General features: G+C 30.8%; 1 protein-coding gene across 3 annotated transcripts; it reads left to right on the plus strand.

The window, feature by feature from the left end:
- On the plus strand, positions 1-24,455 carry LOC140447913 (dehydrogenase/reductase SDR family member 4-like). Of its 3 annotated transcripts, none has more exons than XR_011951643.1 (4): positions 1-61; positions 8,218-8,482; positions 15,523-15,918; positions 24,310-24,455. XR_011951643.1 is itself a non-coding variant. In XM_072540838.1 (3 exons), the coding sequence occupies exons 1-3, from the start codon at positions 59-61 to the stop codon at positions 24,339-24,341; spliced, it is 300 nt and encodes a 99-aa protein (XP_072396939.1). In that variant the 5' UTR covers positions 1-58; the 3' UTR covers positions 24,342-24,455. The 3 variants fall into 3 exon arrangements, 1 of the variants encoding a protein (XP_072396939.1); XR_011951644.1 differs by lacking the exon at positions 24,310-24,455 and adding an exon at positions 16,773-16,895; XM_072540838.1 differs by lacking the exon at positions 15,523-15,918.
- The last annotated feature ends 2,393 nt before the right edge of the window (positions 24,456-26,848 follow it).

The raw sequence follows: 26,848 nt of genomic DNA on the forward strand, positions 1-26,848 counted from the left end.
TTTAAAGGTACTAATTAGCAATTTATTATTTCTATTGGTTTTGTAATTTTATACAAACATGGTAAGTAGACACATTGATGTAATAATAATTTTTAAAAGTCCCTAAATTGGTCAGTTTTTAGCGAATAGAATACAAAAGTTTAGGAAATAAATGCGGCAATTTCATTAATGAAAGTGAAAAAGTTTCCTACCGTAATATGTCGTCTGTGTCTGATTTCTAGATTTTTTGTTTATTTATCTCTATTTTAGAAAATTTATTTATTCAAGTTTCTCGTGCTAAGTCTCTTCAAATCATATAATTGTCTTTTTGACTCTCATACTATCATTTATTTATCTCTTTTTTCGTCTCATTTGGATAGTCTATAATAGAGAATATAATTTGTAGGCAGTAAATTCCTAGAAGTAATATAGCCTAGTCTGGTTAAAAAAAAAGGTGGAAAAATGTTTCGCAGATATCTGAAGCTTTTAACACATAGGTAGGGGATACTAGATGATGAATAGATGAAAAGATACTCCTAGTATTACCTTGCGTTTTTTTTAAGCAATAATTTATGGTCACAATTTGATTTTTTGTCTATAAATTTTTTCCCTTATATTTTAAATAAACAATATTTATGTCATTTTTTTATGCCAAGAATATCTTTATTTTCCCGTTTTTTTTTAATTAAAATTGATAAATAATTTACAAAGATATTTGCAAAAAAGCAGTTTTTTGCAGTAATTTATAAATTTTATTAATTTTTTTATTAACAAAATAAAATGGTACATTTTATTTTGTTATAAAATACATTTAAACATCAAGGAATTAACATCTTTTAGATTTGTGCGAAATTTCCCCCCGATCAGTCAAATATTTTATGAGTTATTTAATTTGTTTATCCCTTAGGCTAATTATTTAAACTATTGAGCTTGCCCTATGCATGATGATAGACATTCAGCAAATTTCATAGGATTCTTTAAGACAAACTATCTCAGAAGTTAAATGCATATTGAGTTTTCATCGAAATTATTTACAAAATAAACGTTTGAAAAAGGGGTATGTTTTTTATCTATAAACAATTGTAATAACTTCTATATTTTTCAAGCTACAGACTTGTACGTACAACCAGCTAAATAGCTGGTAAAAAAGCTCACATTAAAAAATAAAAAACCTTTTATGGCCAATAGGAACGAAGTTAGTGACTATTTTTAAAAAAATCATATCTCCATTGTTTATAAACATTAAGAAGTAAAATTTGCACAAATTTTGAATGAAAATCTAAACTTTATATTGAAATTTATAGCTATAAAATTTATCTAATTTTCGAAACGACGGTACTTTCGAAAAATCGACAGCTGTTTCAGCTCCGTTTTTTTTTTGGCATCGGAACTTCAAATTGCAACACGTAGGAAAAATTTACATTATCTCGGCTTCCTTTGCAACTGCAAGCCTCTTTTTTTATTCTGGGGTAGCTCGTCGAAATATGAATAACTTCGTTTTCACTGACCGGAAAATATGGGAAAACTCGGAAAAATTGAGTCCATTTGAAATTCACCCTAAATAGTTACTTTTTTTTTATTTGCTCGAATAGTCTCTCGCAGTATTAATAATGATGACATAATTTTCACCCCCCATAAATCTCGGAAAATCCCGGAAAATCAACATATTTTTTTTCATTTTATATCAATGATGTAATAATACTTATATATTTTATAAATTAAATTTCAGGTAATTTTTTACACATTATATTATTATATTCCTTATATTAATTAGAATTATTTGTATTTTTATAATTAACAATATTGATTTTTATTCTATTTTTCTTACAAATATGATATACAATATTAATCTAATCTGCCTTACTGCTTTGATAAAATAAGTCGATTTTTTCTCTCTCGGAAAATCCCGGAAAATCAACATATTTTTTTTCATTTTATATCAATGATGTAATAATACTTATATATTTTATAAATTAAATTTCAGGTAATTTTTTACACATTATATTATTATATTCCTTATATTAATTAGAATTATTTGTATTTTTATAATTAACAATATTGATTTTTATTCTATTTTTCTTACAAATATGATATGCAATATTAATCTAATCTGCCTTACTGCTTTGATAAAATAAGTCGATTTTTTCATCATTTGCCTTATTAAATTTTGCAATGTTTATTGAACTTTAGTTTTTTTATTTTCTTTACATACATTGGTTTAAAAGTTAAAATTTGGATCATTTATTCGACTTCACTGTCAGGTCTAAACTTTTTTTGTTGCAGGTTTTTTGTCTTCACTTATTAAGTCAGTCTTTCCATACATTAACATATTAACGGGCGATCTTAATGCCAAGGTGGGTCAAGGTAAGGTAGGAGAACAAGTAGGAAAATATGGGCTTGGAAACAGAAATGAGAGAGGATATCGATTGATTCAGTTTTGCCAAAGTGAAGACTTCGTAATAACAAATACCTTTTACAAATTACCTCCTCGACGGTTATATACATGGACATCTCCACAACATACCAAAGAAAAAATAGTGAGAAATCAAATAGACTACATTATGATAGCAAGAAGGTATCATAATGCTGTTAAATGTACTAAGACGTACCCAGGAGCTGATATAGGCTTAGATCATAACCCGGTAGTTACTGTGATAGAGGCGAGACCAAAAAAGATTAGAAGACCACACAGAAAGGCACTAGATTTAAATAAACTTAGAAACAAAAATATACGACAAGAAACAGGAGAAGAAATAAATGAAAACCTCCGTTCAGTGCAGCAACAAATTAACGATACAAACAACGTTAACCAAAAATTAAAGTACATAAATACATCTAAATACATCTATACAAACAGCAGGAAAGAAACGGCTTACAAAAAAAACAACAAAGAATAAGGGGTGGATGACACAAGATATACTAGACTTGATGGAACAAAAAAGAAAGATGAAGAATTACCCAGACAAATACAAAGAAATAAATAAACACATAAAAAAGAATAAAAGAAGCCAAAGAGGAGTGGATTAAAGAACAATGTGAAGAAATGGAAACCTAACCTATACGCAATAAGAAACGCTAAAAATGGAAAAGCAAATGGACCTGATGAAATTCCTACAGAACTGTTGAAGCTTTTGAATGATAAATCCGTAACCATAATATTAATTTGCAGCGAGGAGCTAAAACAGTTTCCTCTCCACTTTCCTATGTCGATCTTTCGAAAGCAACTTCGTTTCGAAAGTTTTTAAGTTTCGAAAAATTGGATGAATTTTATAGCTATAAAATTCAATATAAAGTTTAGATTTTCATTCAAAATTTGTGCAAATTTTACTTCTTAATGTTTATAAACAATGGTGATATAATTAACAAAAAAATTGTCGCTAACTTCGTTTCTATTGTTCATAGAAGGTTTATTTTTTTGTTAAATGTGATTTTTTTTACCAGCTATCTAATAGTTGTACGTACAAATCTGTAGCTTGAAAAATATAGAAGTTATTATAATTGTTTTTAAGTAAAAAACATTCCCCTTTTTCAAACGTTTATTTTGTAAATAATTTCGATGAAAACTCAATATTCATTTAACTTCTGAGATAGTATAAGTCTTAGAGAATCCTATGAAATTTGTTATATGTGTCTAGCGTTATTCATAGAGCAAGCTCAATGGTTTAAATAATTAGTCCCAGGGATAAACAAATTTAATAACTTTTAAACTATTTGACCGATAGGGGGGAAATTTCGCAAAAATTTAAAGGACGGTAATTCCTCAATGTTGAAATATATTAATAACATTTTATTTTGTTAATAAAAAAATTAATTAAATTTATAAATTAGTGCAAAAAAACTGCTTTTTTGCAAATATCTCCGTAAATTATTTATCAATTTTAATTGAAAAAACGGGAAAATAAAGATATTTTTGATATAAAAAAATGGTATAAATATTGTTTATTTAAATTATAAGGGAAAAAACTTATAGATAAAAAATCAAATTCTGACCATAAATTATTGTTTAAAAAAAAACGCAGGGTAAAAATAGGAGTATCTTTTTATCTATTCGTCATCTAGTAACCCCCACCTATGTCTTAGAAGCTTCAGATATCTGCGAAACATTTTGCCGTGAAATAGATGATTTTTGTATAACCAGACTGGGCTAATAGTGGTGTTTCAGCAGCATTGTAGATCTCCCAATGGCATATAAAAGTTACGACAAAGCTACTTGTATTGAAGTTATTTTTAATATGTTCCACGTTAATGCAGAAATATAATTAGTATTGATTATTAGTTTAATTACAATAAATAAAGTATAGGTTATTAGCCAATAGTTAAACCTTCTTAAATCGTTGACGCGATCATTGATGAAAGCTGATAACTCAAGGATTCAGTTGTTTTGCTATTAACGTAAACAGAACATGACTAACATAAACACATTTTAAATATTTTACATTTTTTACACGGTTGTTGTTTTTTTGGACAGCGAAGACAATAAGTAATAAAATTTTATTAAATCGGCGGTGTGAGATAAAATTCTGAAATCGGTCATATAATTTCATTAGATTATCGAAGCACTGTATTTTAGTGTTGTGGGCTATATGGAAGGCAAGAGTAGTCAAAGTAATCGATGCCAAATTGTTCAATTGGAGAAAAAAACTATTATAAACGTAAATTGTGGACACCGTGAAAGAAATAAAAGTATATTGGTCAACGACGTAGTTATTTTGTGTAGTGATTTGACTAAAGTGTCGACAAGAACTGTATATAGAATTCTAAAAAATTTTAAACAGTGTATGGCTAATCGAATAATGTATCTCTTAAAAACATTGAAACCAGAGTTACAAAACGCATCCACCTTGAAGATGACACCAAAAATGCCATTCGGAGTAAATTCCACGCTTTCTCTTTTCGGAATGAAATCCCAACCTTAAAAAAAGTTGAAATAATAAAGTCCGATAATTCAATACCCAAAATATCACACGTTCTATTGCGAACATTATGGCAAATGAACATCAAGTATATAAAAATAAGGAGAAACAGTGTTTTTATAGAAAAAGATAAAATTATCTTGTGGCAGAAACATTACTTACAAAAATCGTCGCGAATAACGAAAATCCTACTATTTAGATGAAACTTAGGCTGAATCAAGGTCATACTGTATCAAAGGTGTGGTGAGATTTTAAAATTAAAAGTCACCGACAAGCCTTCATTGGCGGTTTTTTTGTAACAGGGACGTTGGCCGTCATCATGTTTACAATCTCCCTTTGCTATCGCTTCTTCAGTTTCTATAATGGCGTTGTATTACTTTTTACCTATTGTAAAATGCTAAAAACCCAAAAGATGTGGTTTATGCAAGATGGTACATAACGACATTCTAGAGAGAAGGCAGTTAGAACATAGTTAAATACAACTTTTCTGAATTGGTCGTTGGATTGGTCGTGGTAGTCATATCCCTTGGCAATGTGGTGAGATATTGATATAATTATTTAATTCATAAAAAATCCGAAATGAATACTTATTGTTCATTACGTAAATTGTTTACCCATTTTTATTAGGACAAATAGAAACTAGAGCACAGGTATTGAATAGCACGTATGTGTCCTGTTTCATAATACTTATGCTACAAATCTAACCTGAAAGACTCAGCATTTTTACAGAAACATCATTGTTGTTCTAATAACCGATATTGTTATAAATATAGTAAACACACAGGCAATTTAGTTCAGCATGATATTAGTTCGTTAGTAAATCATAATAGATCAAATCTCTGACGACTGGAATTCCGAATTTTGTTCAATTCCAAAAAATTAAAACAAAAAATTAAGATGACATTCTAATAAATTTTTTAAATGAACAAAGGAACATTTTTATGCCTAAAATATGAAAAAAAAATTCAAAATTTATTTATGTACGTCACAGGTAACGCAACAACGAGCACGGTGTTCTGCGCAAAATGCTCGTTTGCAGTGATTGCAATAAAGAGTCGTCATTCTTCTTTTTTTGGAGGGACAGATGTAGCATGTAGTGCGTTTGTTAGTAGATTGATTGACGTTAGTAACTTTGAAAGGAATTTGAATTATCTCGCTAATGAGAAGCTTCACCGAGCGTTGCAAAGTAGGCATCGCAAAACGTTTTTCAAGGCATAATCTTGTGAGTTGTTAATGTAGATTTAACATAAAAGCCTTTCTTGTTATTGGCTTCTGATTATTTCTCGATAAATTATGATTATATATAATCCAAGAGTTTACACACGCCATGTTGATCATACCATAGAATATACATAACGGCCATCTTCGAGTTTTTCGAGAGCAACTTCGATGGCCACACATTTGGTCCAAAGTGTCCATACCACCCTTTGTTTGGTTATAGTGCAATATTATTTTGGGTTTTGTAGTAGTTGGACAAACAACTAAGCCTTCATGCATTGTTAATAAAACTAGAACGGTTTTGTTCTTTTTGGATTTATGCGACAATAACGTCTTCTCTTGGTCAAAGCAAAATCTTGAATTTCCGATTCCTCTGTTTTTACGATTAATCATTTCAGGGGGTATCTCTCGTTTATTTTGCCGCAAAGTACCAATCATTGTAAGGTTTTAAGGAGGCTTTAAAAGAGTATCTGCAAGGTTAACTGAAGTGAACCAATTGTCCATTGTGACGTTTCGGTAACTTCCGTAAATATTTTCAGTCAACTTTTTAACATAGTATTCTCCTAGAGGTTCCCCATTTGTGTGCGTATGTTTACCAAGGTACGGCTCTGCGTTTATCATGTATTTGGTACCCACGTCGCCAGTCATTACAATTTTAATTCCGTACTTGGCCGGCTTATTCGGGACATACATCCTGAAAGGACACCGGCCCCTAAAAGCTAATAACTGCTCGTCAATGGTTACATAGCTACTTTGGCGATAGGACTCTTTACAATTAAAAATAAATTCATCCCATATATCCCGGATAGGGGAAAACGTATCTAAATTTTTTCGTTCAGTTCTTGTGGTTTTATTATCGAACCTAAGATTATGTAGAAGAAAATCAAATCTTTCGCAGCTCATTGTTGCTCTATAAACGGAGCCAGACATTTTGGAATCAAACATCTTTCTACTATAAAGATGATTATCTGTTTATACTTCAGAAAATATAAGAAGTCCAACAAGAGCATTTAATTTATCTCTTGTTATGGGAGAATTAGTATGTTTAGCAACTTTAAAATTGTTAAATTTTAGGCTGATTTGACGTGCAAATATTGGTGTGCAACAGAATTTTTTCATACATAGAATCATTCATCAAACACTGAAATATATCTAATGGTGTATAAGCATCTCTTGCCTGTTCAGATAGTTCTTGAACAATATGCAAAATATTCCTTTTTGTAGTACATTTTCGAAGATTAGCTAAAGTACACCAGCGATGACCATTTTTGCCTTTGAGACTTGTAGTCAAATTGGAAGTATGTGGTTCAGATTCGTCCACAATGTCTTCGGTTTCTGGCTCTTCTTGCACTTTTTGAAAACTCACTTCTTCAGGTAATTTCTTTTTAATGAGGCTGAGTTATAATTTGCTGTAATGAATCTTCTTGTTGAATGTCGGTTTCCACCGAAGAAATCTCATGTTGAACTTTACATGAAGTACTAGGCATAGAAACAGAAGTATAGTGTTTATTAGACTTTCTTTTTTTCGTTTTAGGACAGCTATGCTCAAAATCGATGCTTTCGTCACCAGAAAATTCTGGCTCGTACTCCGATTCAGACGGACTGAAACAATTTTGCACTCTATCTTCATTCTCTGAATTAGTAGAAGTATCGTCATTTGATTGTACGCTCTTATCATCAAATTCACCCATCAATATTTTTTCGGCTTCCAATTCCAATCGGGTTATGGGCCTTTTATCGTCAAATTTTCCAGCCATTTTTTAATTAAATTCTGTGTGAATAAGAAAAGAAAATAATAATACCAAGATAAAAAAACTTACGTTAACACTAATCTTTCGTAAAAAATACGAAGCAACTGAGATCTTGCGGATAACGACTGCACAAAGAAATGTAAGTACACCGTGAATGTACTCAGCAGACTGATTACCGAAGCTACTCCAATAACCATGCTTCTAGAATTCGTGCAAGGTTGCCAATTCTTAAAAAACAATCAGCTTTCGTAAATTTTACGAATGGTCAGTGTTCTAGGGTTAATTTGAATTTATTATAAATCCCATATTTATGAATTTATCTCCAGATGAAATAATTTAAACAAAACATATTTCAGGCTTTAGCAAAAATGGTAACTAGAAATCGCTTGAATGATAGAATTGCTCTTGTAACAGGATCAACCAAAGGTATAGGCTTAGCTATAGCACAACGATTAGCACAAGAGGGCGCAAAAGTTATTATATCTAGCAGAAAAGAGGAAAATGTTAAACATACCGTCAAAAACCTTAAGAACAAAGGTTTATTAGTGACAGGTGTCACCTGTCATATTGGAGATTCAGAGCAAAGAAAATTACTGGTAAAAGAAGCAGAAAGACTTGGTGGTAAGTTCAAATAATATTTAAGCAAAATTATAAATCCTGTAATTTAATGTACGTATTTTAAAATTTAAAATTGAATTAAAAATAAATTAAACTTTTAAAAATATTTATATTTAAGTTATTTGTGAAAATCTTAAAATATGAACATAATGTAACACAATTTAAATCCAATGAATACCTTGTAGGATTTATAATAGTTAAGGCAAATTTCACTTTTAGCTAAATTTAGGTTTCTTGGTCCACAATTAGCATATTCTTTTATCAAATGCATTAACGTCTTTGGAAAAAGTATTTTTTCTTCACTTACTTTCTTGTATGGCGGCAGACAAAAGCAAGATCAAGATCATTTGTGTGACGAATTGTCATCAAATTATAAAATAAATATCTTTACGTAATTATGAAACACTATGTATGTAAAGAACTTAATTTATAGATCGACTACGCGGAAGAAGACGGTTACAACTCAAAAAACGTAATTTTCCAGTAGAGCTATTTAAACATTTTTTGCAACAAAATGTTTGATACTGTTGACGTCCTTTAAAATCTAAAATTGGTTTTATTGCATATATATATATATATATATATATATATATATATATATATATATATATATATATATATATATATATATATATATATATATATATATATATATATATATATATATATATATATATATAGTAATGTGATATTAAAAGTCAGAGGTGCGCCAAGCAATTAATTAGCTAATTAATTAATTAATTAAACTTATTTAAATGATGCAATTATGATTTTATCACACTATTTAATTCTCTTATCTCAGGGTTATATTCGTGCTTCAATATCTATGCTTTACATATGATAGGTAAGGTCTAAAGAATACCGGAATAATAAAAAACGTATATGATACAACATTATATATTGAAATAAAATTTATATAATTAATAAAATTAAATATTAATAAAATAACTTTGTTAATAAAGAAAAACTGACGAATGGTAAAAAAAACTATCTCTCTGATGATGAGTTGTCCAAATCCTTGTTCCAGTTAGCAGTTAGTCCTTGTTAGCAGTTCCCTAGGTAATCAGCAATCTTACAACAAATTATTGCGATCCTCTCGTCTTTAATGATCTCCTTCAAATGCACGTATCGTTCAAAAGATGCTAGCCTCTTCTCCTCTCGATAAACTGAATCTCTCGTTCCGGCCTGAACAGTGACTCTTGGAATATATATATATATATATATATATATATATATATATATATATATATATATAAGTAGAAAAGTATAACTTACAATATTTTACTGGATCAGCTTCCGTCAGATACACTTACTCCAAGAAAACTCACAAACATTCACTTCTAATGCTTACTATCACTTGGGAACCACCAGAGAACAACGACTGTTCCTTGCACCCTTGGACAACAACTGATTATCTTTCTCCCTCAAGAATCTAGCTAAACTCTCATTCCTACATACCAATTCCACTTTTTTTCAATCTCCTCCAATCAAAGCTCGTCATACGTATCCCCATCTCATCATTAAGATAACAAACAACAATTTTACCTACAATTATCAATTTCCTAAAAACTATTAACATGCTAATCGGTTTCTACAAATTTTTAAGAACTAACGGAGAAATATAATTTCTAAATATTCTATTCTATTGTCTTATTCACTGTACAAGTCCATTTGGAAAACCCGCTCGCATTGTTCACGTCACTCGAATATATTTTACAAAGAAAATAATTTACGCATATCTTAAATTTTGTTTACTACAGGTCATCCAGGATAATCGACTTTAATTTCTTCAAAATATCTTTTATAGTTTATTAGTTGAATTATTTGAATTATTATATTTTGTACTTTGAAATATATTAAGAGCAAACCAATATTATTTTCAATTTTACAGAGCATAACAATATATATATATATATATATATATATATATATATATATATATATATATATATATATATATATATATATATATATATATATATGTTCGGAAAGATTTCCGCGGTTAGTACAATTAAACTTAGAGCTAAGATTAATATTATTATAAAAATTAATATTAAACTCACCAGTCTTCCGGGTTGAACCGCGTCGATATCCATTTTGCCGAGCTTTCGACATCCTCTCTGATGTCTTCTTCAGGGCTTCCGAGGTCTCAGTCTCCCGAGCCCCCAGACACTACTACACTCACTAGTCACTTCTAGTTCACTCACTAGTTCACTACTGTAGTAGTGAACTGCAGTAGTGAACTAGTGAGTGAACTAGAAGTGACTAGTGAGTGTAGTAGTGTCTGGGGGCTCGGGAGACTGAGACCTCGGAAGCCCTGAAGAAGACATCAAAGAGGATGTCGAAAGCTCGGCAAAATGGATATCGACGCGGTTCAACCCGGAAGACTGGTGAGTTTAATATTAATTTTTATAATAATATTAATCTTAGCTCTAAGTTTAATATATATATGTATATATATATATATATATATATAGCTTTTATCTTTCATTTCAAACCTTGGACTGTACAATATTCCACAAAATAGTAGTTTTAAAAAAACTAATAGTTGTAGCCCTTTTGAATATAAAAAGTTTATGATATAAGATCTTGTAACAAAATGACTAGAACTTATACCTTTCTTCTGTAGAAAATGATAAACATATTCCAACTTAAAACAATTTTATTTCTATTAAAAAATAACAAAAGTAATAAATGCTTGTCCAAATAATCATTTTTAAAAATTTTAAACACTATGATTCAAATTTAAATTTGATGCAATAACTGAATATAAAACGAATACCACAATAATTCAAAGGTTTTTAAAGAAATCTAAGTAATAATGCAGAACACACTTTTTTTAGTTAACTCCAGTAACTCCTTTTTCTTTGCGTCTGAAATCCCTAGTTTGTTTCCAAAAGCAGGTTCTAATAGTATATTATCACATTCAATATTTTTTCTGTTATTAATAATTTCGATTTCCATAAAACTTTCTTCGTCATACGAGTACTTATAAAACGAGGTAGTGGGATCAGATTTTTGCAGTTTTCTAACTCGGAGAGTGAAAAATTTGACGTGCTTCGGAATATTAATGTACATATTTGAAGACAATTCCTTTAAATATATGTCTGTACAACACAGTTCGTTCAGCTGATATTTTTTGCCCGTTTTTTAGCCTCTCTGAATATTACAGCATATTGATAAGGAACAAAGATGGGACTAGACTTTTTATATTTTCTAATCTCATTCTCGATTTTGGCATGTACGCTGCCTCCTTCGTTTTGGCTATGTCCCTTAACGAAAAATTTGTGGCTGATAGACTTGACTCTTAGTTTTTTGATCATCTAGACATAAAGGGCAAGTATATACTTGTTTTTGTTTTGCCCATAACAAATGTCAGAGTGAAAAATGATGTTTAAATCTGCTCCATTACTTTTATTAGAAAGATCTCTAAGATATTTAAATAGGCATGTTCCTATTTCGTTTGCACCTCACAAACGTCTCCCTCGTGCCACAAATAGCAGACCCCTTTTGTGGTTTTGATGTTAAATATACTAAAATTAAAAACATTAAACTTTGAGACGTAATAAAATGAATTTGAATGTTCAATAGGACACAGCAAAACTTTTTGAAGGTCATAAACTTAAACAGTAACATCATCGGCAGTCTTCTGTTTGTCGTTTTGTTTTTCTTATTGGCTGAGTACCTTTTCCTTTAAATATGTTCGTCTTACAATTTAGCTTTCTCGGCTTTTAAACCAGTAGCGCACCTAGAATTTGCCTCTGGGGGGGGGGGTTTTGGTTGGTCACCAAAATTTTTTTTAGTGATGTTACCCTCCATTTTGAGTCCTTAAAATGTGTAAGTAACAGTGTCAGAATAGGGTCCTGGGGGGAGGGTTTAACCCCCAAACCCCCCCTTCCCTCGGTGCCCCACTGTTCTAAACAATTGCAATACTCCTAACACAACTCGCACTGATCCTTCTTCGGTACATGAAAAGATAGGTTATACTCCTCCTTAATGATCCATCTTGCTGTAAAATTGGTAATTTCCGTATTCCAATTACTCCTCTGGACATAATTTTACATAATCTCTATGTAAATCTGACACAGCTTTTCCACCTTTTATAAATTCGCGTGAAGTATTAACTCTAGTGAAGTAATAGTGAGCCTCGACTCTCGGAATTGAATCTATATGTAACCTTATTCTGTCTTACATAATCTTCAATAATCTTACGAGATTTACAAATACTTTGTTTTTTGACTACAGTCTAAATGGTTCTATTGTTAATTGCTCAAGTTGCCATAAAATATGTTTTGCAAACCCTTATGTTTTGCCCAGAAATTATAAAGGTAAATGCATTATTCGGTTTTCTTGGATTCGTAATATTACTATATTTATATTTTGACTTGATTTGTGTCATATTTGATGCTATATATTCTTTTTGTCTTCCAAGATCTACAAGCCTATAAAATTAAAAAAAATGTGTTCACGTTGTTCAGCAGAAATTGTGTCAGAGCATTTAAGTCTGCATTTTTCACCACATGATGGTAGAATGAATCTTCGTGGCCTTTCTTTTTTTACTCATTGTACCATTTATACCAATATTGTACCATTTTATTTTTTCTGTATTTAAGTAGAAATATAAGATTCTCCCTTGTTTCTTAAAATTTTTGATTGATTCTTTTGCCATAATTCGGGTCTTTTCTTTCTTTTTTTTTCCAATTTTCTCAGTTTGAGTTTTAGCCGACACTTTCTTTCTCTTTGATGGATTCTTATCTTAGAGATAGAAGATTTACGTAGTTCCTGATATATGGGATCGCGTACGCTATCAACGGATCCATATTTATCATTTTGCAAGTCCTCATCGGGAATTGTAACACTCTCGTTTACTACAGGTGTCTGTCAAAACCGCGGACGTTACCACGTTCGGCAATAGAATGCTATCCAGTTTTGCCAGATTTGGTTATAAAAGCCACCCTTATTAGCCTCTATGCTTTTGGTATGTAACCCAGTACTAAGTTAGCATGTATTATTTTACATATCTTTTTATACAGAAGGTCATTTCCTTTTAGTAGTATTGAATAAATCCCAGACACAATAATTTATATAGTTTAAATAAGTAATGTATTGCACTACTACACTAGGATGTGATGATAAAAAAAGTGATGATAAAGAAAAAGATGATAAAAAAAACGGGTGTGGCAGTCCAGTGGGACTGCCGGTGGAAGTTACACTTCTATACACGCATTCGCCGTTACAAATTTATTTGGAAGCCAATCTGCACAATCATTACATATGTAATGCTATAGGTTAGACATAGCAGAAAGAAAAACAGAATTAATAACAACTTACTAACAATTAATAAACAACTTTTGACCTCTAATAGGAGTATAGTAAATAAAGGATTAAATGAATATTTTGATAAAAATGCATATTTTTATTTTCATATATGTATGAAAGGAGTTGAATGCAAACATTTTTTTACACATACTCTGCAGTAAAATTCATTGTTTATTTTGTTATTAATATAATAATACAATACAAATTAAAATGCAATATTTATACGTATTTAAAAATGACAATAATATACATAACTTTTCTACTTACGCAGATTTGTTTAATTTACCATGTAATACCGACTGGAATCGAACCCCGGTCTCCCGCGTGACAGGCGGGGATACTGACTACTATACTACCGAGGACATGACACAAACGTATTTCAAAATTGACAGTTCTGGATCATACAGTGATTTATTGAGATTATTATTTTGTAATACAAAAGACTAATATAATTATGAATATTTAATAAATAATACAAAACATATCACATATTTAATAATATTAATAAATATTTTATTATATATATAATATTATATGTATATATATCTTTATATTTTATATATAATATTAAATTATATATACAAAAGGAACATTTTTATATTCGAGAGAGGAAGAGAGAGAAAATATATCTTCTGTCTCTCTCTTACTCATTATCTTACATATATAATGATTTCACAGATTCACTCCCATACAAATTTCCATCGTGGGTCGCGCGTATAGAAGTATAACTTCAAAAACTCTGAATTTTTTTTGTATTAATCGATTTGTTTGAAATTTTGATAGTAGTTAAAAAATAGCTCCAAGATCAAAATCTACCTTATGGTAACATGTGCTCTAACGCTGGAGATGGTTATCACCACAACTCGGGGGTGGAAAAAGTTTACAAAAAATCTAGGTTGTCGCTAGAATAGTGAATTTTACAGACAAAACATGTCTTTTCGAGTTTTTTTTTTAAATCAATATTTTTGGAAATATTCGTCTCTGAAAGTTTACAAATTACACGTCAAAAAAGCATGTTTTTAAACAGTTTTTCGCGAAGCTTGAAAACAAAGAGATTTGTTGTGATATATTCTAAAAATGACCTTTCTTTTCCTGAAAATTATACGAACATGCTGAATTTTGCAGAAAAAAGAATTTTGGGACCTCAAACAACCTAAAAAAAAAATTACCACTTTTATTTTGATTTTTATCGATAGGACACCCAAATCGAATTTTCACGGTCGAGTTGATATAAATTTTATTTAAATTGATTTTTCGCGAGTAAGTGACATTTACAATCGCCGAACTGAGAGAACGGTTCAGTCTACACAAAAAGGGCTAATTAACATTTTCGTTCAAAATTATCACAGCTACATTTTTTATTTAAAATATTTTTTTCTATTTCATACAGATTATTGTCAAATCGGTTTTTTCAGTTTTCCATCCCTTAATTTTTTTGCATAGTATTTGTGAGTGTCAACTCGAGCTGGCGTTATTGTTGAAAAGCTCAGTCATTAAATTGGTAAAAACAAAACAAATTCATTTTTTGGTTCCGTCCGTAAACGATATGTTAATGGTTATTCTGTTATTCGGGGCTGAGACGAATCCAAAAAACCAAATATTAATAAAATCTGTACATTCTTAAGCAAAAATTGTTCCAACATAATTTACGACTTGGTCATTAGTATATTTTTTAATTTTGCAAAAACAACTTAATTGTATAAAAATATTATATTTAATTTCAGGATTAGACATTTTAGTACAAAGTGCAGGTGGTAAATCCATTTATCGGTAATATCCTGGATTGCCCCGAAGATGCTTTCGATAAAATATTAGACATAAATCTTAAGGCATCTTTTATGTTAACAAAAGAAGTGTTTCATCTCCTAAAGAAGAGTAAATACGGAAGAGTTATTTACAATGGATCTCTTGCATCCTATACACCAGCAGAAAACATGGGCGCTTACCCAATCGGCAAAGGAGTCTAATATTGCTAACTAAACAGGCTGCTTTCCAGTTGGGCTCTTATAATATTACTTGTAATTGTGTAGTACCTGGAGCAATCGACACACCATTTGCTAGTGTCTTAGCAGAAGACAAAGAGTTTCTCTCGTATTTTAAAAAGTGACTCCTCTCAAAAGGTAAATTATTAAATTATTTTTAGATCTTGACATTAGATAGAGCTTCAGACGTTAGATTATATTAACAAAAAATTCAAATTCAAGTGAATGTACTGGTCGAATATTCAAATAATTAAGGAAATGAAGCAATGCATCTTCGAAAATGGCACAGTAAGAGGGATTGACATGCAGTTTGGCACATTCGATTTGTAAGAGCGTACAGAGATTTGTGCACAAGAAAAATGCGTTGCATGTTCTAGAATTACAAATTTAAAAAATTTTAACTCGGCAAATATCGAATAAAATATCACTAAACACGAATATCATATTAGCGAAAGTCACTAGACCCTGGGTAACAAAGAACCAGGTTCTAAAATTTTGTTTACTGTGATTTAATTTTTTTAAATTGACCTCCTTTTTTATAGTAAAGTTGGCAGCACTGCTTTTAAAAAAGTTGGTAGCATTGATGCTACAGCTGATGAATTTTTAGATACTTTTCATGTGTGCAGCAATAGTATAATCGCCCACGTGTTTATTTTGTCGCATTTGTGTCTAGCAAATATAAAATAAACTATAAATCGCAAATCACGCGTCGTAAGTGGTCAAAAGTAGTCGAAATCACGTGTACATTATGCATTCTCGGAAATTTTAAATTTGATCATTGGCGGCGCGTGAAAAAATATTTTTCCTTGCTAATCACTTTACATTGTAACAATAGAATATTATATTTCTGCTTATAATATTAAAAATAAAACATTAGATCTAGTTTATACAATAAGTTTTCCTTTACATTAATAATGTGCAGACTGAGCGAAAGTTGACTATATACCTTAGTATGTAAAATACTCAAATTAGATTATTTTTTTTTATTTCAGAACGATATTGAATTATTTAGTCTGTCAATAGAAAGAGTGCAAGCAACCGCAGATGCTTGTTTGGTTTGTATGTATACAGTTACGTCCCTGGATTATCTTATGTGTGACGATATATATTAAATATTATATATTATATACCAGTGTTAAATTAGATTAAGAGCTTTTTGTTTTGTAGTTGTTACCATACTTGTACGTTCCTAATAAATAAATTTTGTTAAGAAAATAATTTTTAAAAACCCCTTTTTCGGCTTTAACATTCGTAACTGTCGCAGTCAGTAGTATGTTTTAAAGTTTTATAGTGTTTTCAAGTAAACGCCATTCGTAACTTACATCGAGTCATGCATGACATGAATCATATTATAAATAAAATACTCCTCCTAATTCTCCGTATTCCGTTTACGGTAGTAAACAGAACGAAACACAATTGTCGACACTCAATGTCTGAGAAAAATTTATAATCGGTTCACAATTTGTCGATAGCTTACTACAAGTTTAACCCTAATTAGAGAACTGAAATACAGAGAGGATAGGTAATAATAATAGTAAAACGTAAAATAGTCGTAGAGTATATGATTGAAACATTCATTTGAACTAAATAAATATATTTTTTAAATTGTACTTATGTAAATTGTATTTTTTAATAAAACTTCTTTATTTTATTCAAAATAAAAAGTTTCTTGCCATTTGTAAAAGATACATTAATTTAATTAAGGGGAAAGGCGCCAAATGTCGCCTGGCAAAATTTCTAATGTGTTTTAAATGTATCCATTATTTTCGAATCCGGAGAAAACTAATAAATATTGTTGAAAAATTTAAACGCAGAATGAAAGATTACATTAATACTGAGGGCAGAAAGTCCCTAAAAACTTCTACAATGTTTATTTTAATATGTTATGTAACAGGGGTGAAAATAAAAGAGAAAATAGGAATAACTTCACCCTTTCAAGTTTTCAAGTTAAGTTCGAATATAAACTGAACAGACGAGACACGTGGCCAAAGCCGGCATCTTTATACCCATTATATTATTAAAATCTGGGGAATTCCATCCTAATTATCTTGCAACGAATAGTACCTTCAGATATAAATTCCAGGTTTTCTAGTAAAGTAATTAAACTTAAATATTAGTATTGAAATATCCAAAGAGATAAGGTATTCTTATTTACAAAATTGTTAATGGTTAAATTCTTATTTGTATTAATATAATATAATAACCAACATTAGCCGTGAAAGTTTTAATTGTTTTTTGCTAAATATATTAGTATTAAAATATTATTAATATTATATATATAACAGTATTAAAACATTATATTATTATTTAATGAATAAACACCTCAGGAACGCCTATGATTTACGACCGTTTTATGAGTTTGAGGCACATTTCGTGCTCTCAACAATTTGTGAACGGAGAATAATTCTCTTGAGTGTTAAATAACGTAGGTGTCTATTTAATAAATATATTAATCAATGTCCTGACAATAAGTCGAAAAGTGTTTGCACAGCATAAATCTGTACATTATAAAAATTTCTTATTTTTATGTTAATACTCCCCTTATTTCTAAACTTGGACTAGTCCCTCAAAACCAGTATATTCTCGGCCCTGAACGATTAACAACGAAAGAAAAATAACAAGTTCCTCAAAAATAATACAGTCGTCAAGCAACCTTCGTAAGGAAAGGTCCGCAAACAAGAGCTTGCGACCAGTTAGTTCATTTCCTAATCTACACTATTTCTCTATTACCTAGTTGTGTGGCCAGTATTGTTGGCAGTAAGTGATTGTGCTAAAAATAATTAGATGCTGTCCCTATTGTAAATAATAATCAAACTTATGTCTACTTATTCAACCTCTCAATTGTTCTATGTTGCGATGTTGCCATTACGTGTTACGACTGCATAGAAAACGATTTGCCGATCCAACAACTGTTTGAATATCACATAAACCTTTACTGTTCTTATCTATAAACAATAAACTTATAACTGATATTTTCTACAGTGCTAAAGGGTATTATTTCTTGTATTAAAGATACATTTTGACTAATCTTAATCAAGACTTTTACCAATTTAATTTTTACCCCTATCCCTTGTCAAGGGAACAACGTTTCAGTTGCTGGATTCCCCAGCTGGCTTCGGAGCTAAGGAGTACCTCAGATGCTTTGTGCGGTAAGAAAAAATCTTTCATCAAACCAGAAAAGTTCGCTACGGCGAACTTCTTATTGGTACAGATACAACAGATGAATCAACAGCTGAATCAGTAGAGTGCCGCAACTACACAGGCATTTATGGCATTTCTCACCTTTACTTACATATTCGTGTTCAACGACCTCTGAAACCCCCGAGAAACGAGTTTCGATTGATTTTATATATAATCTGCAGAAAACTCTCGGAGACGAGGTAGATACCGTCCGCCCTTGGCACTAGTAGCAAAATTAAACGTTTTCTGTTTAATGTAATGCCGAGTTAAAAATTTTTATATATGGAACTCTGGAAAATGCATTTTACAAATTCAATTTTTCATTTCTTCTTGATCGCATTAGTTCACATTTCCTGGCGCTGTTACGAATCGAATATACCAAACTACATCTCAATCCGTTTTAATGCGCCAATTTTTGAAAGTTGAGTCGATTTTTGTGCTTCATTGCCTAGACAAAAAGGTTTATTCGAGACAAAATTTTTTTGTAGCCAAACTTTATCCAATTTTACCGTTGCATAAACTAACCTATCAGTGGACTAAGCGGATCATTGTAATCTTATTGATTTGATCAATTATTATAAATAAATTAGCTGTCAGTTTAAAAAAATAAATATTACTACGTTTTACCCACTCATCCTAAAATAACTTTTTGACTATATATTTTGAGTACAATTTGGAATACTCCACGTTAAAGATTTTTCTTCTTTTAACAGATTCTTTTTGAGTGTTAAGCGGAAATTAGAAAAATTTCATTTTTAGAACTATTGCTTATTGTTAATAATTAACACGTTCCCTGTCTGACATAATTTAGCATTTTTACCCTGTGGGCTGTTTATGGTACCACATAGATTATCAAAAACCTTAACTGTTACAATATACCGTATTACTCTAGAATCTTTAGTGTTTTTGTAATTATTTTTTTCTTTGCTGATCCCATGTGATCAGCCCTGCCCATAGATAATTATTAGCCTACGCCGCTGATCCACTACGCGCTCCTAGCCTTCGCGCGCAAATTCTACAGTAACCTCACAGTACTCACATCAGTTTGGTTAGCAAAACTACAAACAAGTAAAGTAAAGACCATTTATGAAGACCGGTTTCCCATTTAATTCTGATAACTTTATTACTAGTGGACCAAGTAAGCTAAGATATCTATTACAACATCTTAATGTGTAACATTTTACTGCTCTATTGTGTCACAGCGCTGCTTAACAATTTACTTTAAAATTTTTTTGTTTAATTTCTTGTGATGTGTAATGTAGGTTTTCCAAATAATCAAAGTTGTGCCATTACAAGAACATATTATTAATAAAAAAATAAGGTTCAATTCACATAAATATCATTAAAAAATGATTCATGTTATCAAAAAACTATTATCCACAAAGAAATACGTACTACCTCGGCGATATCTGTGCAATTCGTATTACCATCAAATTCACACTTGACATACTTCGTGCAGTCTGTTTTATCTATTGCTGCTTTTATAGTGGCTTGATGGTTTAATAAATTATTTGACATGAAAATCATATACTTTGATTTCTCTTCATTCAAAACTAATTTGTTGGATAAGAAATAACTGGTGGTGGATAGTATCTGTGTAGTTTTATTTTGCAAATTTTGATCACACGTTCCTGTGACTAGAATGTTGGTATCATCCGCATAACTGATGATGTTAACCCCAGTCAGTGAATTAGTTACCAAAGCTATATCATTAATATATACTATAAAAAGTAGAGGACCCAATACATTACCCTGAGGGATACCATAATGGATATCCAATGTGTTTGATTCGTTTACAAGTTCATTAGATGTTATCTTTACTTTTTGTCTTCTATTCTCTAGGTAGGAAGTAAACCACTTTAGAGCTACACCATGAATACCAATCCCCTCAATATATTTTTGTTGATGGTTAAAATTTAAATAATCTAGTATTATTTAATATCTTACTGGGGATTATATAGTAGGAAAATGGTAAATCAGCGTCTTATCTAAAAGCCTGAAATATTAATAAATAAAACTGATTCCATTATGTTTAAGTTTATTTAGCATTTAATTTTTCGTTTATTTGGTAGGTAATCTTAATTGGTAATTAATATTTATAGTCCATTAAAATGTAACATTTTCTATGTTTAGCGGGAGGGTAAATATAAACTTAGTTCAAAATTGTTGGGTCGCCATCCTGATCCCCCGTCCGCCATCTTGGGAAAATAAGGGGAAAGGGTTTTCGCGCTGTATCTCGTAAACTAACAACTCTATACAAACAATTTTATCAGACATTATTTGTAGCAAATTATATTGTATACAACTTTATTTTATTACTTTTAACCGTAAAATGGAAAATAAAAAAGCTATAAACACAAATAGCTAAACATTTTGGAAGAAATTTTCTTTTGGTCCTTATAACTTTTTTTCTCCTAATTTTACAATAAAATAACATAAAAGATATATATATATATATATATATATATATATATATATATATATATATATATTTATATAGAGGGTTTTTCATAAAATAATTTTTCCTACAAATTTGTTTAATTTTATTAATTTATTTGGATTTCACAGCGCTCCCATCTTGGGATAAGGGGTGCCATCTTTCTATATTGTTATTAATTTATTATCGACGTATTCCGCCACCACAAAACTTACCCCCACATCGTACGCTTTCGTCGCACGAAAAAGTACCAATGGACAGAGATAAAGTTTAAGATCACCGTACCAATATTAATCCAAGATAAATTTCTTGGTAATGAAATATACAAAACAAACTTAATAGTCCTTTTCAAAACTGTTCTGTCAGAAGTGGGTTTTGATATCGTCCAGGATGAATCTGATGCAGATACAGTTATCATCCGTTCTGCTCTTGCTGCATTCCTAGCCTATGATTCCGTGACTGTCGTAGCAGAGGACATTGACGTTCTTGTCTTGCTTGGGGCATTAGGAAGGGTGCATTCCAAGGAAGGGGGCTGGAAAAAGCATGGAAAAATTTGGATACCAATCAAAACTCCAGCACACCCCGAACTTCTGAAACTAATTTTCTGCAGATGAATGTGAAACTGTGAAAGTATGTGTGGTTGCCGACAAGTAAGCCTTAAATGCTCTGCAGGGTGCATAAATTGTTCAGGTGAAACCTGCAGAGACATTATGAGAATATTAAAATTAATAGAAAATGACGCCAATTCTAACTTCTGTTCTTTCGCAAACATTCACCTTCGATACTAAATTATATCCTGAAACGCAGCCTAAATCTAGAAAATAAAGAAACCGAAAAACAACTATTTTAATGTATAAGTATCCTCGACATTATCTCGCCTGAAAATTGTCAGTGAATTAGGCCTAATGGGGATACTACTTAAAAATCCCGGTCAACTTCGGGAGTGCTGTAAAAACGACAGAAATTAATGAAATTGAACACATTTCTATAATATTACTCTAATGTCTTTTTATTGTAAAATGACCAAAAAAGTTATAAGGCCCAAAAAAAAATTTAATAACATTTTCATTTTCAATTTTAAGAATAAAATAATAGAAATAAAGTTGTAGAAAATTTAATTTCCTACAAATTATGTTTTAAAAAAATTTTATGTAGTGTTGCCATTTACAAAAATAGATTCCATAAAATAATATAATGAAAATATACTGTTTCAAGGCATATTTGAAGCATAAAGCATATATTAAATAAGGACATGGCAATACCGCAAACGTAAATTTGTGTTTTACTGAAGTTTCTTTGTAGCTAACTTAATCGGAACGTTCTCTATACTTTAACCATATTGAACTATGTTTACTGATTTTATAAAAGAATAATTAGCTTAACTTTACCTGTTTTTTTACTTAAAAAAAAACAAATAAATAATATTGTGTTTTTTTTTTATATTGTGTATTTTGAGACCGGCACCATAAGGAGCTATATTTACAAATCACTCAAACTTTTATTAAAGAACTATTGTATGAAGCCTAGCTGGTCTTGTCATTATGAAAAATATACACCAGTTAATTTAAACCAGCGGCCTGATACGATTAAATATTTGTGTTGGTCCCATTAAAATAATCTGGTGCTGATCCGATGGAACCAGCGCGACGCGAAACGTATTCAAAAACCACGCGAAATTTCTGCAGACATCGTAAAGGTTTTTTTATTCACCAAAAAAACTCATTAAATACCTACATATTGCTATTTAACTATGTCCTGAACATAGTTAAATGTTGCTTATTTCCTTAGAACAGTTTTTTTTTGAAGTTATACTTCTATACGCGCGCTCCACGTTGAAAATTTGTATGGGAATGAATCTGTGAAATCATTACATATGTAAGATAATGAGTGAGAGAGATAGAAGATATATTTTCTCTCTCTTCCTCTCTCGAATATTAAAATGTTCCTTTTGTATATATAGGTATTAATATATATATATATATATATATATATATATATATATATATATATGTATATATATACATATAATATAATTATATATATAATAAAATATTTAATAATATTATTATTTATGTGATATGTTTTGTATTATTTATTAAATGTTCATAATTATATTATTCTTTTGTATTTCAAAATAATAACCTCAATAAATCACTGTATGATCCAGAACTGTCAATTTTGGAATACGTTTTGTGTCATGTCCTCGGTAGTATAGTAGTCAGTATCCCAGCCAATCACGCGGGAGACCGAGGTTCGATTCCCAGTTGGGGAGGACTTTTCTATTAGTATTATTACATATTAAATTAAACATATGCGCAAGCAGAAAAGTTATATATGTATATTATTGTCATTTTTAAATACTTATGAATATTGCATTTTAATTTGTATTGTATGTATTCTAGTGTATTTTTTTATTGCATTTTACTTTGTATTGTATTATGTTGCAGTACGTTGTATTGTATTTTTATATTAATAACAAAATAAACAATGAATTTTACTGCAGAGTATGTGTAAAAAAATTTTTGCCTTTCATACATATATGAAAATAAAAATATACATTTTCATCAAAATATTGATTCAATCCTTCATTTACTATACTCCTATTACAGGTCAAATGTTGTTTATTAATTGTTAGTAAGTTGTTATTAATTCTGTTTCTCTTTCTGCTATGTTTTACCTATAGCATTACATATGTAATGATTGTGCAGATTGACTCCCAAATAAATTTGTAACGGCGAATGCGTGTATAGAATTGTAACTTCTACCGGCAGTCCCACTGGACTGCCACACCCGTTTTTTTCCTTTTTCCGTTAGTTTATTTAATTCAAAAAAAGATATTTTTTTGTAATTCTGTTTGCTTTGTCTGTATAAGTTAGAAAATATCAATTCACGAACCAATTTATTTATTTCAGATTTGGAAGACCTGAAGAAGTTGCCAGTGTAGTTGCATTTCTTGCATCAGATGATGCTTCATATATCACTGCAGAAGCCATTCCGGTGGGAGGTGGCTTTCCAAGTAGATTATAACTACATAAAATTTAAATTTAGATAAAATATTTTCTTATAGTTGATATGTTAAAGGGGTATTTGATCTTGTGTATTTTTTATTTGGTTATTCCTTGTTAAATAAAACTTTGTTTTGAAAAAATTTTTTCATCCAAATAGGCAGTAGGTTATAATAAAAACAACTTTAATCGAAAACGTCGCTTTAAAGAGACTACTAAAAAAAAAAGACAATTATTTGACTTATAAAATAAATATAGATATTAAACAAGGCGAAGATGAACGGATGTTATAAAGCTCGTCACTATAGATTGGATGCAAGAAACTCAAGATAGAAATCGGTTGAAAATTTTACGGGAGGCCTACGTTCAGCACTAATATGCAATGGCTATTTAATGATGAGATGGGTGGGCAACGATATGCAGACGTATTAAATTAATCCTACTAAAACATCATGTATAAATAATGTAAGAAGAAAAAGTGGGTGGCCCGAACTCAAGTATCCAGACAATGTGCAGTAAGCCTTAAGGTAGATTTAAGTGAGGGTATGAAGAAGACAGACACTCAACAGAAAAGGATGGAAGAATGTTTTGAGGTAGGTCAAGGACCACTAAGGGGTGCAGAAAAGATGAAAAATGCACCTGTCAACTTCAACAATCAGCTGAGATACAAATTTAATAAGATGAAATTATATGTGTAAGGTATTTAAAAAGTAAGAAGGCGCCTGGTACTGATACAATAACTGCTGAATTACTAAAACATGCAGGATAGTAGAGTTTAAACAGGATCCTATTGTGCTATCCCGTGGGAACTTTGTTGCTAAAATGCAAAACCCATTTTTTTTTTTGGTTTCTAATATCCTTGTAAGACAAAATCACTTGGTCGTCCAAAAATCGTAGTGGGATGGGTGCGGTGGGGAGCCTTACAAAAAAAAATGCAATTTTTTTTTCATCGTTTTTTGGATGTACAATATCCGAAAATTCATTCGTCAAATTTGCATACCCATCAGGACATTAGAAATATATTTTTTTTATTTTTAAAAATACGTCATACCATTATTGTATACGGAGCGCCTTCATACAAAATCACTTGCCCTGAAAACCCATATTTTTAAAATCGTTTACCTCGTTCTACCTCGAAAAATATTGGGTTTAGCAAAAAATTGCTTTTTATAAACGTTATTTTCCAAAAATCAGAGAACATGCTGGTTTTTTTAGAATTTTGATTGGATAATTAGTTTAAGAAAAAATGAAATAAATCGAACGGCATGTCACGACAGACAGTGCTGAACGCAGAGATGCGAGGAAGGGCGAGATTCCTATGCCGAAGTCAACCGAAAATCGACTCTACTGATGGCGATGTTGTTATGGTCGTTTTTTCATTGTGATGCCGATTTTAAGGAGGATGAATACTCTAGCGTAAATAGTGACTTCTTTGGCTCGTTTTGTTGTCAGATTATTAACAGTTTTGAAATACTGTATTTGTTAAGTGATAGTAGTATTTATATTATCATAATAGGTATTGTTGTATATCTTTAAGGTTGTATACTTTTCCCAGATTTAGCCATACGGCTCTCACTCCCTCTAAGGGGAAAATTCACTCATCCCAGATACCTACGGTATCAAAAGGATTGAGCTCTGGTGGGACTCTTTCCGTGTTATCGAGCCCTAGGTGACTTGGTATGCTGGAGTATCTCCCAAAAATTTTCGTACACATCTGGATGTTGAGAGAAGTACAGCTTTCTGCATGGTCTTGTAGAGATGTTCATTCAGACCTAGCTTTCTTATGTTTTCTAGGAGGTTCTTCGGAATAACTCCAGTAGTAGAGAGAATAATAGGTATTGTCTGGGTACTTTCCATTCTCCACTGTCTTCGTATTTGAATTTTCAGATCCCTGTATTTGGCGATCTTTTCGTTTTGTTTAATACGAAGATTATTGTTGTTGGGTATCGCCACATCAATTAGTGTTGTTTGTCTCTTTAGTTTATTAACTAGTATGAGATCTGGTCTATTATGTGCCACTGTTTGGTCTGTGAGCACAGTGCGGTCCCAGTATAGCTTGTAGTTACCATTCTCAAGTATAAGGTTGTATACTTATTATTATCCAGATTTAGCCATACGGCTCACACTCCCTCTAAGGGGAAAATTCACTCATCCCAGATACCTACGGTATCAAAAGGATTGAGCTCTGGTGGGACTCTTTCCATGTTATCGAGTCCTAGGTGACTTGGTATGTCGGTGTATCTCCCAAAAATTTTCGTACGCATCTGGACGTCGAAAGTAACACAGCTTTCTGCATAATCTTATATAGATGTTCATTTAGACCCAGCTTTTTTATGTTTTCTAGGAGGCTTTTCGGGATGACTCCAGTGGTAGAAAGAATAATAGGTATCGTCTGGGTACTTTCCATTCTCCATTGTCTCCTGATTTGTATTTCTAGATCTCTGTA

This window comes from Diabrotica undecimpunctata, chromosome 8, assembly GCF_040954645.1.
Source record: "Diabrotica undecimpunctata isolate CICGRU chromosome 8, icDiaUnde3, whole genome shotgun sequence".
NCBI classification, from domain to species: domain Eukaryota; kingdom Metazoa; phylum Arthropoda; class Insecta; order Coleoptera; family Chrysomelidae; genus Diabrotica; species Diabrotica undecimpunctata.

What these genes read in the sequence shown, in the direction of transcription:
- LOC140447913 (XM_072540838.1), top strand. An exon ending in AGAAGCAGAAAGACTTGGTG is followed by an intron (nt 8,483 to 24,309) that starts GTAAGTTCAAAT and finishes TATTTATTTCAG; the next exon opens with ATTTGGAAGACCTGAAGAAG.